The following is a 13,805-nucleotide window of genomic DNA, read 5'->3' on the forward strand; positions in this document are numbered from 1 at the left end:
CACAGGGTTCCAACTAGTGATGGCAACCTGTGTTGGAGCAGGTTCATGTACACCCAAAACACTTCTTGCTCTAGTCTGTATTGCAGTACATTTAACCATAACCCCATTACATATACCAGAAGCATGGTGGACAAACCCAGGATTCATACAGCTTTTGCTAGACCACAACAAGAGCATAGTTAGTCACCCACCCTGCCTGGGACAGCAACTAGAAAGGACACAAAACAATGGGAGAATGACTTCCGTATTTCTAAATAACCTGTTTTCTGTTACCCAGGAAAGAGGAACAGAGACGCAGACCAGGATCTTCTCGCCCTCCTCACCAGGATGGATGAGAGGGATGAGAGGGCTGAGGCGAGAGAGGAGAGGATGCTGGAGCAGATGGAGCGGTCCACCACTTGTCTGCTGGGGCTGGCGGAGAGGGTGGTTTCTGTCATAGAGGAGGATGGCAGCAACCGCAGGGACAGAACAGAGCACTGAAGGCCCTTTCAACATACACATCACTGTTACATTTTATTTCTCCTTTGGTTTGTTGCAGTGATGTTCCTTTGTTTCCATTTTATACGTGAAGGCCTATGTTTTTTATAAACGAAGATTTTCAGTTCCCATTCTATACGTGAAGGCCTATGTTTTTTATAAACAAAGATTTTCAGTTCCCATTCTATACGTGAAGGCCTATGTTTTTTTTATAAGCGAAGACATGTAAACGACATGGCACTTTACCTGAATCAGACTTTTGCTGTCAGTTTTTATTTACCCTTGTGAAAGAAGGCATTGCTAATAAAATTATTTACAAACAGGAACATGCCACTTCTCTCTCTCTCTCTCAACAGTATACATCCAAAGAAAACAGTGCACAATAACAAACTATACGGAATGAGCTGGATGCACATGGAGTGGACGGGAAAATATATGCAAAGCTTAAAACACAGCTGTGGTACACAAACATAAGAAATAAACACTGTACAGTACAATTACATCGGTCACAGGTTAAAATAGTCGACCAATGCAGATCTCACACCAGCTCCTTCCTCTTGATGTTCCTGTAGCGCATGAACAGGTGGCTGCACGTTCTCCTTATCAGAGGCCAGTCTCATTATTCTATAATGCATTTTCTTGTTGATCTAACCTGAACCATGCATAAAATCTGCAAATATCCTGGTAGCATCACATCTTTCTCTCACACAATCCACTCATAGACAGACAGGCAGAAAACAAATATTTATTCTGAGCACATACACTAGTGATTTGCAGTCAAAATGTTCACTTTATTCTACTCAAAACACACTGTCCACGTTACTAGCCTCTAACATGCTGAACTATAAGCATGACTACTACCCACTGTCAAAAATTAGGTCAACACACGCCTCATGCGCTTTCCCTCCGTTAGTTGCTCTGCTTAGTGGCTGGAACTCCCTCTCGTAATTGCGAGCAGCATGGACGCACAGTTTCTTTGTGAACTTCGCAGTAATTGTGCAGAACAAAGCAAGTGTAGATCACAGTAGGAAGGTCCTCTGTGTTGTTTATGTCCATAGCTCTCCGGAGCCTCGCAAAGCATGCCTTCAGACGTCCGAACGAACACTCGATCACCATGCGTCGGTGTCTACTGCGCATGGGCGTTGGGCGTGAACGGCTCCGTATCCGGCTCGCGCAGTTTACATGCCACCGTTCCAAGGGAGTTTTGAAAACGAAAACCCCCTTTGAGCGTTGCCGCTAGGAAAACGAAAATGCCAGCTAAAACGGCGTTGCCTTTTAACTTGGACATGCAAACGAAATAATTCGAAAATGAAACGTTGTTTTCCTTTAGTGTAACCAGCGACAACCAGAACCTGCAGATTCCTCCTGAGCAACGTCAGAAGGATCCGCCCCTTCCTGACAAAAGAAGCCACCCAACTCCTCGTCCAATCAACAGTCATCTCCCGCCTCGACTACTGCAACGCACTGCTAGCTGGCCTCCCGGCCGCGTGTAGCCTTTTTCCAACACGTCCGCGTTTCCGGGTTCCCGTTTTGCGCTCTGATTGGCCGCTGACCTACGCTAGTACGCCCCCCTCGCTATGAGCGTAGCAGGAGGACGGACGCTGAAATCGAACAGCTGTTAGCGCGATAGCCGCCGTTTTCGAAACCTAACAATGCCCGATCTAAACTGGTTCTCTCCTCTTTGTATACCTTTGTCCTCACAAGTATTCTGCCAGGGAACTTATGGACACGACAATAGTAATAAGTAATAACATTCTGCAATGTTAAATAACGTTTATCCATTCAACTAGCGGTACTAGGTAGCTAGCCTAGCCGCAATGCTATGGTCGATCCCATTCACGTTAGCATGTAAGCTAACAACAGCGTTAGTGCAGCTAAAAGGGCTATCGTATCGCCATCAGCGTCCGTCCTGCTCAAACACCTTATAACTACTACTATTGTCGTGTCCATAAGTTCCCTGGCAGAATACTTTGGACACGACAATAGTAGTAGTTATAAGGTGTTTGAGCAGGACGGACGCTGATGTTGATACGATAGCCCCTTTAGCTGCACTAACGCTGTTGTTAGCTTACATGCTAACGTGAATGGGATCGACCATAGCATTGCGGCTAGGCTAGCTACCTAGTACCGCTAGTTGAATGGAGTTATTTAACATTGCAGAATGTTATTACTTATTACTATTGTTGTGTCCATAAGTTCCCTGGCAGAATACTTGTGAGGACAAAGGTATACAAAGAGGAGAGAACCATTTTAGATCGGGCATTGTTAGGTTTCGAGAACGGCGGCTATCGCGCTAACAGCTGTTCGATTTCAGCGTCCGTCCTCCTGCTACGCTCATAGCGAGGGGGGCGTACTAGCGTAGGTCAGCGGCCAATCAGAGCGCAAAACGGGAACCCAGAAACGCGGACGCGTTGGAAAAAGGCTACACGCCTCCCGGCCACTGCCACCAAGCCTCTTCAACTTATTCAAAACGCAGCGGCCCGCCTGATCTCAAACCTACCGAAGTCGTCCCATGTCACCCCACTTCTTAGGGACCTGCACTGGCTCCCCATTGCTGCACGTATCCACTTCAAGGCCCTCGACCTAGCATACCGTACGGCAAAGGGAACCGCTCCCGCCGCCTACCTCCGGTCAATGGTCTCTAACTACACACCCTCAAGACCCTTACGCTCTGCATCTTCTGGCCGCCTCAGACCTACTCCTATCCAAGCTCCGGGAGGGTCATCAAAGAGAAGCCGCCTATTCTCAGTCCTTGCCCCACAATGGTGGAATGAACTACCCACCCCAGTTAGGACAGCCGAATCCGGTCCAATCTTTCGCCGTAGACTAAAGACTCACTTCTTCAACTATTATCTGAAATAATGAAAAAAAAGAAAAAATATCTAACCCTAACTAACCTTACTGTCATGCACTTGTCCTAATAAACTAACCTACACTGTAACACGCAACACTTTGATGAACATTGTCACTCAGCTGATAGAGTTGTACCCTTCCTGATTACCTGTCGTACAGAACTTGTAAGTCGCTTTGGATAAAAGCGTCAGCTAAATGACTAAATGTAAATGTAAGGCGTCAAAGAGCACCTACGGGAGGCTGCAATTCGAAACTGGCCCGGTAATTGTCCAAATCCCCCCCCACCCAACCCCCTCCAATGTACAGTTTCTTCCCCCTCAAATGTATATATTCTATTTTAGAATCTCTGTCTCTCACTGTCTCTTAAACAGTACTGTATATTTGTATATCTTGTATGTCATAAATGTCTGGATGTGTATATCTGTATGTTGTGTATGTCATAAATGTCATGATTAATTGAAAATGGGGGACCCTGATGTAAACAAGACGAAAGTCTTTCTCTGGTCTGCATCCCCTTAACAATTGTGTGTATTGAGCCGTACTGTACTGTACCCATTCTGCAATCTGCAAAATGCCATACAGTATCAACACACAAATTAACAGTATTTGACGCTATTATTGTCATGGAGGTGTTTTGCCAGAAGATGGCGACATCTACTAATGTATATTTGAACAGACTCCTGTTTTTGATCTACCCTTAGGCTTTACCCTTCCATCTTGCTAAGTCATTGCTAGCTACTGTACTGTTTTGAATGACAACCCATAATCAAGTGTTAGCCTGAATAATCCACCTAAACACCATAATGAGTAGTGGTATAACATTACACCAGGAAAGGGACGGCTTACACACAAACACACACACACACACACACACACACACACACACACACACACACACACACACACACACACACACCTACACACACACACACACACACATACAGGGTTGAGTATGGATTACATGTAACTGGGTTAGAGTCATTGAATTACTGTTTTATAAAACATTTTGGTAATCAGTTACAGTTACTGAGTAAAACCACAGTAATCAGATTACAGAAAATGAACATGTTGATGATAAACAATACATCCCATCTCCCTCACCAGTGTTTTTGTAATCATCTACCTACTGTATCATCACATGTGATGAATTCTACAGTAATTGTATTCGTGTAACATTGTTCAAATGGTAATATCAATACTAGGGCTCCTAGTGTCCCCAACTAAAGAAATCCATCAACTAAAAGTCATAAGATTTAATTGACTAAGTGATTTGTCCATTTCACCGGCAAATCTGAAAAATGGTGTTTTACATAATGTAATCATGCAGAACGACCTCTTTAGACGTGATGCGTACCGTAAACAGAGTCTGAGATAATTTTTTAAGGAAATAAACCATTAAAACGTGGACAAAAGCATAGAGAACGACTAATCGCCTAGCAAAGACCGAATCGACTATTCACCAACAAAGAGGTTTATCATCCACTTGTGGGAATAGCCCATGTGTTATCCTTCAATGTCAATATTATGATACATACAAAAAACCTCAAGTGGCAAAGTGTACCCCTTTTATATATGTTGGACAGAGTCTGAGATTATTATTTAAAACAGTACTCTGTCTGTGCTGAGAGACTGTACTACTGTCCGGAGCTATGCAGCAGCAAGGGTTTAATGTTACACACAGAGCATGTTGTTCTGTGACTTGAGTGGTACTGTAACACACCATGCTCCGCTGTCAGTTCACAGACTCACTCTCTCTCTCTCTCTTTCTGTGTGTGTGTGTGTGTGTGTGTGTGTGTGTGTGTGGGTGTGTGTGTGTGTGTGTGTGTGTGTGTGTGTGTGTGTGTGTGTGTGTGTGTGTGTGTGTGTGTGTGTGTGTGTGTGTGTGTGTGTGCGTGCGTGCGTGCGTGCGTGCGTGTGTGTGCGTACGTGTGTGTGGAACAGAAAGAGAATAGTGGTATTCATGGCTGGCCATTTCACACTACAGCCACTGTGTGAAAAGAGTAAGATGAGGAAGAGGAGGAGGAGGAGAGGAGAGTGGGTGAGCGCAGGGAGGAGAAAGGAGAGAACCAGACCGAATTTCAATGACAGTGATGTCAGCCTAAACACATGTCTCTTTATACTGTATGTCCTGGGGTGCCGGTATCAAAGCATTTCCCTCATAATAAAATACGGTACCAAGAGCTACAAGTTAGAAATCAAAGTGACTTGCTTTTCTGCAAATTTGGCACCTAGAAACGTGTTATTATCAGGGGATTATTTTTCTTAGGTGTAATCCATGTGCAAGGCTTTTGTTTAAGATTATATTTAAATAAATGTACATGTTCATTTCCGATTAACTTTGATCAGTGTTACTCATCGATGCACTAGGATTTCCACACTCATACTGATGCATTATGGATTAGTGTCTATGTGTATGTGTATATGTATATGTGCTGCACTCAAACAGTTTACAGGTGAGGTAGAGGGCTAAGATAACTGCTTTATACAATTAATGATCACAGACGCAATGCACTTCAATAATCTTTATTTAGTTTACAGATGTATCCATTTGAAGTGTTTTTTTTTGGAAGGGGATAGGGGAGCATTAGTGCTATTTACAATTGGTTTGAAAACATTTATCTATGTACAGATTTTGAACCCTGATCAATATAAACAATATTCTTAAGACCTAGTGCTGTTACAAAGTGATTCTTTAAAGCAACAAAAAAAACAGACAGAAATGATAAGGATTACATTAAATGATGAACAGTTGAGAAAGAAATAAAAAGCTAAGAAGCGATCAAATGAAATAGAAATACACTATTGTCAGTGATTAGGGAGGTTTTGCTGCTGTAAGTACAAGACATTGTCAGCAAGTGACAGTTTGAACTGGCTAGAAGCTAAGAACCGTATACACAACCATATACTGTATATCAACAAGATCTATTATATAAGATTCATATTAAATATATTCTACACATGTTACCTTAGTTTGGAACATTATTCGCATTGGAAAAATATAAAATCAAATAATAAACTTTTTTTTTAAATATTTTACTTTTTTTTTTTACTTTTTTTTTTTTTTATTATTAATGAAGGAACACATGCTTCAGTTGTGCAAAACAGACTTATTAACGCACATAAAGAAAAAAAATTAAAGATATATATATATATATTTAGAATGAGGAGTAAATTAGGGGGAACAAATAAAACCGTCATCATTCATTCCAGGTTAATTTGCCTGCTTGGATTGCAAAAATGTCAGTGAGATCCATCACAATACTGTGTTTAAAAAAACATAAAAGCAATGAGTTTTCCCTCCCCTTTTTATTTGGAGAATCATGGAGAGAGAGAGACACAGAGGGATGTCGGGGGGGGTGGGAGGACTGAGGAGGTTTTATTAATCACAACACTGCTCGGTATATAATAATTTTTGGACTGTCAAAACACAGTCACAAATGTTGTGAACAAACAAATAACAACAAAAACAACAACAACGCGGGCTGTTTGTGTGTCTTGTTTGTCAGGCATTGGTTAGAGACCGTCACAAATTAATCATAAGGATCTGTTTGTTCTCTGCAGTAGTTTCCCAGAGAAAACCAGTCATTACTGTATCGTGTAGCACATGTGGTTGGGTACTTTTGTGTGTATGTATGTATGTGTATGTGTGTGTGTGTGTGTGTGTGTGTGTGTGTGTGTGTGTGTGTGTGTGTGTGTGTGTGTGTGTAGGTGTGTGTGTGTGTGTGTGTGTGTGTGTGTGTGTGTGTGTGTGTGTGTGTGTGTGTGTGTGTGTGTGTGTGTGTGTGTGTGTGTGTGTGTGTGTGTGTGTGTGTGTGTGTGTGTGTGTGTGTGTGTGTGTGTTGGGAGAGCAATTAGTGGTTAAAATAGACTATCTCTGCAGTCTAGAAGTGAGAGAAGAAGGCCATACACACAAACTTGGGCACAGCATTACCATGACAACCAATTGGAAAAGGGGGGGGGGGGGGGCTGGACAGAAGGCCAAAAGGTGTGCATTTGAGGAAAAACAAAACAAACCATGCTAACTTTGCTGTTCCAGTTCCTTCCTCTAGTCTTCTTTTATAATAATAATAAATCAAGTACAACAAATGAATCAATTCAATCATCAATCAATATGCTATTTCCAACTCTGTGTCCTGGATTAGCCTGAAACAGCTTGCTTGTTTTGTGTGTCTGTGGGCATGAGATTAGTGTGTGCGTGTGTGTGTGTGTGTGTGTGTGTGTGTGTGTGTGTGTGTGTGTGTGTGTGTGTGTGTGTGTGTGTGTGTGTGTGTGTGTGTGTGTGTGTGCGTAGGTGCGGTAGATGGCTGCAGGACAGGGGGCAGCTCCTTAGGTCCAGGACGGCGAGGAATAGAAGGAAGAGGATGATGGGGATGGATGGGCACTGGCAGAGGTGTGTATTTACAGAATAACACAGCAGTTGCTTTCTCCAGTCTTCTCTCTATTCCTCTGACCTGTGAACGACAAACACATGGACTCAGTCTAGGTCACCTGTTGCCTCAGCTGGGTTTGAGATAGGTCAACTGTTATAGGTCACTAGTGCAGCAGAGCACTAACTCATATGCCTGCATCCAGAGACCCATTCATGTCCACAGTGGAATTTGATCATTTCCTAGGCATCATTTCAAAGTACTAGCTAAACTTTTCAAATTGGCCAACATTAACATCCATTTTTGTATGTTTTTGTACAGGTTGTCTATGGGGTTTCATACATTAATGACTAACGACTGTATTTAGTATGTTAAGAAACAGCAAGAAAAAGCCCCACAAATATTTTTCTGTTAGAGGTAGAAACACAAGACTCTGCATATTAATCACGCCTTAATTGGTAGACAACGTTTATAAGTTTGCTGTATTTCAAAAACTACGAGAATTTATATCAAATGCTTGGTACCGTTGGATTCAGAACAAGTTGGATTTATAATATGTGTTAAAGGGGAACTATCTTATAAATGGCCTTTTTCAGTGTTTAGCATTATTTTCTAGCTATGTGGACTTATATTAATAGGATCTATGTCTCTAATTCTCATTTTGGCGCATTCTTCCAATTCTCATCTCACAATATTGTCCCTCACTCAAGTGAGTCATCTGAAATTTAGCGTACCTTTGACGTCAAAAGTTTTCTCATCTGCATAATAACGCCCGCCCCCTCTATGTTTTGTGCCGGCTGCCAGCCACCGCAGGTGAACATACTCAAACATTATTTGCGTGGAATTGAAGTTTAACAGTGAGTTCGCATTGGGTTAGCATTTAAAAACGTTATAAGCAAAACGGGCAAGATACGTTGTGCTGTTCCTGACTGCCAAGCAGTGAATATGTCCTTGCATTCATTCCCTGATGATGTCGTGATCCGTCATCAATGGGCCAAGTTTGTTTTCGGCGACCCGCCGAATGCTCTCCCAACTACTCGGAGTCGCCTACAATGGCGAACTATTAATTATGAAGAGGAAGAGGACAAACAGTGATGATCCATCCATAACATAAGGTGATAATGATATCGTGCTCCACAAGCAATGGGCCAAGTTCGTTTTTGGATTTTTGCAAAGACGAAGGATAATGCTGGCTGATTTCCTGGCTGTTGCTAAAGAAGGGAGCTAGCCTATACCAAGTATTCGGGACAGAAAGAAAGCATTGAATCAGTAAGTACATACAGTACATCGTAATTAGTTAATTAACAGTAGGACCTCGTTCATTCATCCTTTTATGTATTACGGTACTCTTCCGCGTGTGTGCGCCAAGAAAGTCTAACGTTAGTGCAGGCACTGTGTGTGCGTGTGAGCTCTGTTTATTGCGCCAAGAAAATCTAACGTTACTAACGTCGTTAGTACAAGCGCTGTGTGTGTGTGTGTGTGTGTGTGTGTGTGTGTGTGTGTGTGTGTGTGTGTGTTAGACGGAGTGAGCGAGCAATCTTATTCTTCCTGTCATTTGTTTTCTCTATACTATTCTCTCTTGGATCAAACCCGAAGTTACAAGTCTTGGTGTTATAATAGACTCAGACCTAAGCTTTAAATCACACATCAACAAGGTGACAAAAACATCATTTTTCCACCTTAGAAACATAGCTAAGGTACGGCCATTTATAAATCAAAAAGACGCTGAAAAACGGATCCATGCCTTTATCTCAAGCCGACTTGACTACTGTAATGCACTCCTCACTGGCCTCCCAAAAAAAAACACAGAACGACTCCAACTCATTCAAAACTCGGCAGCTAGGCTACTAACTAGAACCAAGAGGAGAGACCACATCAGTCCTGTATTAGCTAACCTACACTGGCTTCCGGTAACATTTAGAATTGATTTCAAGGTCCTCCTCCTTATATACAAAGCACTAAATGGAACAGGACCAAGCTACATTGCAAGTTCTCTAGTCAACTATGTGCCTCCTAGAACATTGCGATCATCTACTACTGGTCTATTGAAGGTTCCAAGCCACAGTCTAAGGAACATCGGGGATGCAGCCTTTGCAAACTATGCACCAAAGTTATGGAACACACTACCTATGGACATTAGGGAAGCTATATCTCTTAATATTTTCAAAAATAAGCTAAAAACGTACCTCTTCACCGTAGCCTTCTAATACACTCTGCTGTACTTAGCACTATTTTACTCTGTCCATTCTATTGCATAATTTTACTATTTATTCTATTCTACTATTCTATTATTGCACTGTATTATTTTACTCTGTCTATTGCTTTTTATTACAGGTTCAAAACTGTCAGGTTTTTATTGCACTGGGCTACAGTTTTCTGTCTATTGTTTATTACAGGTTCAAAACTGTCGGTTATTGAACTGTGTGTGTATCGAGCAGAATAGACTGTCATGAGCAGGAGACTACTGTCTGATACGGCTTGCCTTAAAATGTGCATTTGTGGTGTCAGGCAACAGGAGACTGTCATGAGCAGGGGAGACTGTCAGCTTTAATACTGTCTGATATGGCTTGCCTTAAAATGTGCATTGTGGTGTCAGGCAGAAGAGAAGACTGTCATGTTTTGAATTATGGATACCGAACAAAGAACAGTTTTACCATTGTACGACTTTGAACTGTTGAACAGTAATCCAGAACTATTTTATTGCACTGTAAAATATATTTTTTTTTTAATCTATTCTATTCTACAATTTTATTGCACTGCACTATTGCACTATTTTACTCTGTCTATTTTATCTTGCTCCTTTTATTATTGTCTATTTAAAACTGAATCAAACCATAAACTAGGTGGCCTGTTGGGATGTTAGATCCTAATGTGAAAAACTGTGATTTTATATGTCTGCACTTTATGTGCTCATTTTATGCCTGTCTTTTTTCTGTTGTGAAGCACTTTGAGCTGCAGTTTCTGTATGAAAGGTGCTATACAAATAAAGTTTATTATTATTATTATTATTATTATTATTATTATTATTATTATTATTATTATTATTATTATTATTATTATTATTATTATTATATTATTATTATTATTATTATTATTATTATTATTATTATTATTATTATTATTATTATTATTATTATTATTATTATTATTATTATTATTATTATTATTATACCCAAAATCCTATGGCATGGGTACCTGCTTCGGTGTCATCTCTTTGTGGATTGTATTGTATTCGAAAACGTATGCTTGAGCCATATTTGTTTGTGTATTAGGTTCACTTTGACGTTAGTAGAGTAGTATGGGCGGAGCTACAGGTGGGGGTCTGTCACTCAAATCGCATTCCGAGGCTGGGCCGAGCCTCAAAACAGCTTAAAATCTTGAAGTAGAAAAATGCTGTTTTTGAGTACTTGATTACAAATACAAAACAAAGACGGCTGGGTGGCACAGCGGAGATTGCGCTCGTCACCAATGCGAGAGACTCCGGTCTCGAATCCGGGTGTCAGCATTGCCTCCGGCTTGGGCCAGCCGTCATACTAACTCGTTTGGCTGAGTTAGCGGGAGGGAAGTTGATGGGTGGTAATCTGGCATTGTGGACAGTGACTCCTACAGGTCAGGTCTGGGCGCCTGCACAGCAAAAGAGAGGAAGTGGTGAAGGCAGCGTGACCTCCCACGCATTACACTTCACCAATGAGAGTCCGCGTTGTCAGGTGAAAAGAGAGCCGCTGGCTGTCTCCGCATGTGTCGGAGGAAGCATGTGGTAGACCTCAGGGCTCCCTAGACTGACCAGTAGGGGGCACATGCGCACAACGACCAGGTAGCTACAGAGAGTGGTGCGCTCAGCCGAGCGTACCACGGGTATTGCGCTACCTCCCCTGCAGGCTCTATACAACAAGAGGTGCAAATCCAGAGCCTGCAGGATAATGAAAGACCCCCACCACCCCAATAACAGCCTGTTCCAGCTGCTGAGGTCAGGCAGACGCCTGCGAACCCCAGCTACTAGGACAGAGAGGCTTAGGCTCAGCTTCTTCCCCCAGGCCATCAGAGCCTTGAACAATGAACATTGAGAGACACAGAAACTGAACTATCCACACACAAGCACACACAAGCACATACACGACACGCACGCTGAGCACGCTCACACACTAGCAGCCACTTTAACACTCATGCGGCACACACGCACACTTATGGCCAGAGGAAAGGCCACTTTAAATTAGTATAACATCAGGAACAGTGTATTGCACTACTAAAGCTACCTAGCATGTCCTATATGCTCTGTAAATACTATGTACAGATACCGAGATGGCACACCATGTACCTGTTTATTGCACTGTTGTTTTATTGGATTCTATTAATATGTTGTACCACTGTATTTTATTGGATTCTATTATATGTTGTATCACTGTATTGCACATCGTCGCGGGCAAGACCAGCCGCATTTCATTGTATACCTGTATGCCGTGACAATTAAAACTCTTGACTTGACTTGACTTGACTAGGGGAGGGGGGAATTGGCATTATGACAACATTTGGATGGGAGGAAAAAGCACAGAAAAATCAGAAATACAAAACAATGAATTTTTTGGAAAGAAAATACTTACAGATGTGTTCCATAGACTCACAGGAATTGTGTAAAATTGCCCAAATAGTGAAAGAACTAGTAAGATAGTTCCCCTTTAATATATTATAATAATATGTGTTTTGATCCAATGTAAATCTAACTAAGAATTATGAAAATAATTAAATGTGATGATTTTATGTAAACCTATAATGTACCACTGCTTGAGAGGTAGAAGTGTGAGTCTTAAATATGTTCCAAAATAATATCAATCTCTGCCAGGAGGCTGGGAATCGAGCAGTGAGTGGTTGCCATGATAACCACAAGGTCGCCATGATAACCACAAGATTCTGGATGGCACATGCTTAGAAGCTGGTCTCAGTTGGAAAGAAAAGTATTGTTCTATCATTAAATTAACCTTTTCAAACAAATTACCGATTCTGTGTAAAGGATTCACTAATGACATCACAAGAAATAGATAAGATATGCGTGACAGACGTACGGATTACTTCCATTGAGAGACAGGGGTCTGGCCTTGTTAGTCCCCCAACCCTCAAAAGGTCCTTAGAGGGTGAGCATTACCAATACGACGGCAAAGCGTGGACTACATCTGGCACGTCCACGCGCCGAGACACGCGATTAGCAAGTGCAGAAAGAGGGCTGCGTTCACATTTCCCACGTGAACACCCACGGAAGTGCTCTGCACGTAATAAGGCGTGCAGGGAATAGACCCTTTTTGTTTGTCACCGTCACCGAGCATTACTAATCCATGTTGTGGCCTAACACATAATATGACTTCCATCAACTAAATGGTATACTGTATTGTATCCTGTAGATAGAGGACCAACTTGAAGTAGACTTGAAGTCGAACACTGGAGCACATGGATGCGGGACAATAAACGAATGTTTCCACGCACGACACGTCTTCATCAGCGTCAAACAGCGCTGAGGCGGCACATCCAGTCTCCGGCCTACACTTCCCTTTTGTGTGGGTTGGTTGGGAGCCGTCATCTATACTACTGTATCCTGTGGATTCTGACATTCGAAGGAGCCCATTATTCGCAAACAGTAGGCTTTTTGTAAAGGAAAAAAAGGCCATGTGTAGAGATAAATAATAGCTGGGACCAGGGTGAATTAAGAGTTGTTGAGCGTGTGAAAGTCCTGACGGGAGAGACGGAAAAGCTGGTTACCTTGGGAATTTGGCTCAGGCAACGTCTCCCTGGCAACTAAATGCATCACTGTGGTTTTACCCAGGGGCAGTTTCAGAGCTGGTGGGCACACAAAGAAAGAAAGAGAGAGAGAGAGAGAGAGAGAGAGAGAGAGAGAGAGAGAGAGAGAGAGAGAGAGAGAGAGAGAGAGAGAGAGAGAGAGAGAGGGAGGACACAAAGGTTACTCAATGAGTCGTGTTACAAAGTCACACATCATTAGCATCATCTGACTCATCAATCATATAACAAGGACATACGCATGAGTGTCACATGAGTGTGTGTGTGTGTGTGTGGGGGGGGGGGGTGTATAGTATGTGTGTCAGCATTATGAATCTGATTATCATT

General features: G+C 42.1%; 1 protein-coding gene across 1 annotated transcript in view; it reads right to left on the bottom strand.

Annotated features, from left to right (window-relative positions):
• Positions 1 to 5,839: 5,839 nt before the first annotated feature.
• The window catches only part of ubl3a (ubiquitin-like 3a), an 82,124-nt gene continuing 74,158 nt past the window's right edge, over positions 5,840 to 13,805 (bottom strand). Inside the window, exons 4-5 of the mRNA XM_084320711.1 lie at positions 13,443 to 13,520; positions 5,840 to 7,781 (exon numbers count right to left, since the gene is read on the bottom strand). Of these exons, the coding sequence (XP_084176837.1) occupies positions 7,729 to 7,781; positions 13,443 to 13,520 (131 nt within the window). The 3' untranslated portion in view covers positions 5,840 to 7,728. The remainder of the gene's footprint in view (positions 7,782 to 13,442; positions 13,521 to 13,805) is intronic.

This window comes from Notolepis coatsorum (assembly GCF_963971535.1).
Source record: "Notolepis coatsorum genome assembly, chromosome: 8".
NCBI lineage: Eukaryota > Metazoa > Chordata > Actinopteri > Aulopiformes > Paralepididae > Notolepis > Notolepis coatsorum.